Source organism: Eleginops maclovinus, chromosome 12 (genome assembly GCF_036324505.1).
Source record: "Eleginops maclovinus isolate JMC-PN-2008 ecotype Puerto Natales chromosome 12, JC_Emac_rtc_rv5, whole genome shotgun sequence".
In the NCBI taxonomy this organism is placed as follows: domain Eukaryota; kingdom Metazoa; phylum Chordata; class Actinopteri; order Perciformes; family Eleginopidae; genus Eleginops; species Eleginops maclovinus.
The window spans coordinates 11091336-11096792 of record NC_086360.1 but is presented as its reverse complement, the minus strand read 5'-3'; the positions used below and the strand labels follow the sequence as shown (position 1 = coordinate 11096792).

At 39.8% G+C, this 5457-nt stretch overlaps 1 protein-coding gene across 1 annotated transcript in view; it reads left to right on the top strand.

Moving 5' to 3' along the window:
* The window catches only part of aacs (acetoacetyl-CoA synthetase), a 32127-nt gene extending 27220 nt beyond the window's left edge, over positions 1 to 4907 (top strand). The window contains exons 13-18 of the mRNA XM_063897989.1: positions 1317 to 1430; positions 2341 to 2466; positions 2628 to 2697; positions 2796 to 2854; positions 3174 to 3376; positions 3496 to 4907. Of these exons, the coding sequence (XP_063754059.1) occupies positions 1317 to 1430; positions 2341 to 2466; positions 2628 to 2697; positions 2796 to 2854; positions 3174 to 3376; positions 3496 to 3633 (710 nt within the window). The 3' untranslated portion in view covers positions 3634 to 4907. The remainder of the gene's footprint in view (positions 1 to 1316; positions 1431 to 2340; positions 2467 to 2627; positions 2698 to 2795; positions 2855 to 3173; positions 3377 to 3495) is intronic.
* The last annotated feature ends 550 nt before the right edge of the window (positions 4908 to 5457 follow it).

The window sequence follows — 5457 nt, the reverse complement described above, 5'->3', positions numbered from 1 at the left end:
TTGCACTATAAGTGTGTGTGTTTAATCAAAAGAGGTATCCACTTCCTCCTGGGAGCCAATTATAGCTTGATAAAGAACCTGGCAGAGAAAACAAGTGTAAAGAACAGAAAGAGTAGCGGAAAGAGAGGTAGAGGAGCAGCGAGAGGAAGGAACAAGATGGATGGAGCCTGTGATACAGAGAGGAAACGAAACAGGGATGTAGAGATGAAACAATGGGAAGGGAGATGAATGGAAAGTGTCAGAAAAAGTAGATGATTGGAAGGTAGAAAAAGACAAATGGAGTGTGTGTGTGTGTGTGTGTGTGTGTGTGTGTGTGTGTGTGTGTGTGTGTGTGTGTGTGTGGGTGTGGGTGTGTGTGTGTGTGGGTGGGTGGTTGGGTGGGTGTGTTCAATCCTGACTTTTTTAAGCATGTGCCACAACAGTGTATTATATAGGTCGATTGAGGTGGAGCAGGTCACCAACACTGCCAGTTTGTGCTGTTAAAATGCAAGTTGATTCATAACTTTTTTTAATGGTTAAGTAACGTTTCATGTCCACAGTGTGACGCTTTTACTTTTTAGCACATCATACAGGTTAGTATAACAAATATAACATTTACATTTTAGACTGATTTCTTGAAATATCAGATTTCAGGGTGAAGAATAACCCAACTGTCCCACACATGTTTTTACATTATTAGCACAAATATGATTACTAATTTCTAAGTTTGATGATACATCAATCATTGATATTCTTTCTAATTAGTAGAATGTGAACTTGCTTTCCTTCAGCTTTTTTGGTACACTTGGTATATATCTAAGGTTGTTGACTGTTGGAACAAAACCTGCAGTTCAAGGTTGAGTCCTCCTTTAAATGCAGGGCTGGTGGTTTAATGTCTGCCTATCTGGGCCTTGTCATGACCTCTCTCTGTGTGAGAGTGTGTAAGTGTGTGAATATGAGACACTTTGGATAAAAGCCCTTTATAAATACTGTTTCATTTATTAGATCTTTATGGATAATCTGTAATCAGAAATCCAGTAGACATGATGCAAGATTATCATTCATTATCATTTCTTGTTATTATTCCAAAATAATGATTAGATCTGTATTAGTCTTCATCAACTTCATCAAGACTAACTGGTTCTTTAGGGATTAGGGTTAGGGTTAGGGTTTGCCTGTCAGCAGTTCAGTGCTGGGTAAGTAGTGTATAGTATTATTATCCGACTGGAACCCTTTAAAACAAAACACTTTTTAAAGGTGCAGATTTTCTCTTTCATTTCATACCATCATGCCACTAAATCTCTCCCTCTGTGTCTGCTTTCCTCCTCCCTGTCCAGGCGGCACAGACATAGTGTCGTGTTTCATGGGTCAAAACCCAACAGTTCCAGTGTACCGTGGCGAGATCCAGACAAGAAACCTCGGCATTGCTGTGGAAGCCTGGAGCCCTGATGGTAAGAGATTTGTGTGTGTGTGTATGTGTGTGTGTGTGTGTGTGTGTGTGTGTGTGTGTGTGTGTGTGTGTGTGTGTGTGTGTATTCATTTCCAGAGTGGCAGATTTGCTTAGAAATGTAAAGCCCTTGCTTTTCGCTCTATTCAACCAGAAGTGTATCAAGAGGGTTTATTGAGCTATCTATATTGGCAACATTCTAGGGATCACATTGAGTTGGTGTAAAGTAGCTTTGAGTCCTAGAAGGAATTAAAAAGAATATTTATGATGAAATGTAATCAGAAGCCGTTCACAAAACTGCTGGGATGCCCTTGAGCAAATTTCCCATCTGCTTCTGGAACTGCTTTGAAGCTTACAGAATAAGGCTGTAGTTATACTTGGTTGCGTCCATATGTCAGTGTACATGTATGAATTGGCATGAATTTGAAGCTAGCCATTGCTGAAATTGCAAGAGTAATTAGTGAACTTTCCCTGCGTAAATATAGGTTCAAACTTAAAAGAAATACTTTTTTTCATTATGGTCCATGCGAAAAAGGAGAGATTGTTATCTTGCTGGGAGTTTTCAAAGCCCTTTATGTTTTTCTCATTGATTTTGCTCCCGCTGCAGGCTGTACTGGCACGTCTCCACCACCTCAAAGGAGAGTGGATGGAGGGATAATTTAAATGCAGTTTTGTAGGAAGAGTTTGGGATTATTTTAGTCGGCCTGTAAGCCTATAACACCATCCTGGGGGAGGAGCTGTGGTCTGTGTGATCAGTTTCTCTTAGCGGGGGATACATTACCAGCTGTTTCTTTTTCTTTTATCTGAGAATGATTTATATGTGTGTTCATTGATGTGTGTCCAAGTGTAGGTGTGTGTATCTGTAAGCCTCTAACTTTATTGTTTCTGCTTGTGAAATCTGTGTGTGTGGACAGGTAAGCCTGTGTGGGGAGAGAGTGGGGAACTTGTCTGCTTGAAACCAATCCCCTGCCAGCCAACACACTTCTGGAATGACGAGAACAGGAGCAAATACCACAAAGCGTACTTTTCTTCATACCCTGGTTAGTACAAAAACATCTTACTACAAAGAAAAGGACAGTATACATATACAAAGAACCCAGAAATAGGAAAGACTCATGGGATATAATGCATTTAAACATTTGAAACATTTTAGTTTAATGTGCTTTTAATAGATTTATATCACCACTTTCTTTTTCCCTAGGGGTGTGGGCCCATGGAGACTACTGTAAAATCAACCCAAAGACAGGAGGCATCGTCATGCTGGGCAGAAGGTCAGTCCTTACCTGTTTAACTCTGGGGAGAGCTATCGAACATTATTTTTATTTTAGACTTAGATTTTTTGGATATTGAAGTTGTGTTTTTTCTGCAGTGACGGTACACTGAACCCCAACGGAGTCCGATTTGGCAGCTCAGAAATCTACAACATTGGTGAGTCTTTAACATTATAGAAGTAGGTGCAGGATGTGGGTGTAAGAAAGGCCGAAAAGACATTTGAACTGAGTCACAAGGCCCAGAAAACAAATATATTTTTATCCAACTTTTTAAGTATCTTCATCATTTGTTTGAAGGCACAATTTATTCATGCTCTGCTAAGTTTGGAAGTTGTTGCTGTTTGTTCGTGCCTCTGTCCTCAAACCCTGCATCTTTTCTCCCGATCACTCTCTTTACCTCTCACCTCCTCTTCTCGTCTCTCATCTTCTTCTCTGTGTCCTCTACTCTGCCCTTTCCTTCCCTCTCCGCTCTGCAGTGGAAGCGTTCGAGGAGGTGACAGACAGTCTGTGCGTCCCTCAGTACAATAATGACGGAGAAGAGCGAGTTATTTTGTTCTTAAAGATGGCACCTGGTAAACCCTTCTGCCCGGAGTTGGTGGGGAAGATTAAAGGAGCCATTAGGAAAGCTCTGTCTGCCCGACACGTCCCCGCTCTGATGCTGGAGACCAGAGACATTCCTGTAAGAGAAACATGAATATCAATCAGATACCAGAGAACCTGTCAAATGGTCCTGTCACAACTGTAAATGTCAGTTCCGGCTTGAATAACAGCCATGTTTCTCTCTTCACCCCTCTGCAGTACACCATCAGCGGCAAGAAAGTGGAGGTGGCCGTGAAGCAGGTGATAGCTGGCCGGGAGGTGGCTCAAAGAGGAGCTTTCTCCAACCCGGATTCACTGGATCTCTTCAAGAACATTCCTGAACTGCAACACTTTTAGAAAATGAGGCTCCACTGAGCTGGAGAGAGACCCTGCAAAAGAAAACCACCTGACATTAACCATTTTTCAATAACCTTAATTCCTATTTACAAATGCAGGGAGATATACAATGTGCATCAAAGGGAGTGTTTGGAAAGGACGGTACCTTGATCTTTGTACAGGGCATAACAAAAAGATTACATGTGTATGTCAAAAAATCTAAACTTGATACAAATATGTAAATAAGTATGTGGTATCAGAAAGAAGAGTCGTACTGCTCCATTGGCAAGCTTTTAATCAAGTGGTTCGGCAGCTGCTCTTAGTCTACCATGCTGTGCAGGAGAATGTTGGAGGCCTGATGTAGTATGATGTGCACAGCGGTACTTGTGAATAAGCTTATGCTCTGAAACCACCATAACGGAGAAGTGTAATTTAGCTGCTATGAGCCAGTGAGGAGCCATATCTCCCTGTGTCACCTGCTATAACCCCAGTCTGTTCGGTTCTGACTGGGTCCTACACTTAAAATCCATGGAAGTGTGCAGATAAAGTCTCACACAAACACCTGGGATTAACATCTAACCATATCATTGTTACGTGGTGTGTAGTGCTTTATTGAATGTATATATATGGGTATATATTTTTCAGAATGTGAAATGATGTTATAACATTATAATTATGCATTTGAAGTTACTGTTAACCAAATGAGTGTCCGATTTATGTCAGGAGATTTTAGATTAGATTTAACCTACTGAACATTTCCAAACATAAATGTTACATGTTCAAATCCTAAAACAATAGTTTGACTTTGTAACCATTGACAGGAATATATCAACAAGTCAGTTCGTCAAGTATGTTCTGAAAGTGAGCGAAGGTTCACACCATAAAAGCCTCTAATTGTTCTTTCATTGTTGTTCATAACTCTATGAGAAATGTGTTCCCTGCTTCAATACAGCCTGATTCTGCTTTGTACTTTGCAAAGTGATTTGGTTGTTTGTTTGTTGGGCAGGTATTCGAATTTTCAGTTGTAAGATTCAGTTTTTTGTTTTTTTTAACCCCTAGGGATAACAAACATACATTAAATATCCCAAACCTTTTCTAAAGTGTTCGTTCAATTATTAATACAAAGTACAAATAACTGAATTTTAAACTGAAGGTCACTGCCCTGGTTGAGTTATTTAAAAGGTCCTAATCCCGTAAATGCCTGAAGGCTAGTTAATTCTGTTATAGATGAGCTGTTTAAGGTCCCTCGTGTCACTTCTGAGCATCATCAGTGAACAATAAAAAAAACAAAATAACGCTTTGGTTCCATTTCCCGTTGCAAAAAGAAAAAACCTGAACGAGAATTCGATTTGTGTTTAACTCTGAGATATATATGTCAGAGAAGCAATTGATATATTTGGAAATATGTAGTGTTTAATGCTGTCCCAGTGGTAGCATTACTACTGGACTTTGTGTTTTTTTTATGGTTCTTGACATTTTAAAACAAACTAAAATTCTGCATCTTTTATGTCCTATTCACTGTTAGGACTAAATGCATTTTCCTGTTCAGGGTATCCTGTGGAGTTTGCCCCACATTTAGCGCTGTGGGCCGATATTTCAATGGCCAGGTCCCTGTTTTGTTTGACGGGAAAAATACACACAAAGCTTTTTAGTAAAAAATACAAAAGTAAACAGAACTATATCTTTAAGAGAAAATCCTGCATGGTATCTTTTAAAAGTCTCAAAGATGTGTAGGCTCTCTCTTGCAGAGACGGCTATCATAACTATACTTTGCACTTACTAATGTATAATCTATGTGACAGTTAATGATGCAATCTGGTGAAAGATGGCAGATTTACTCTTCCT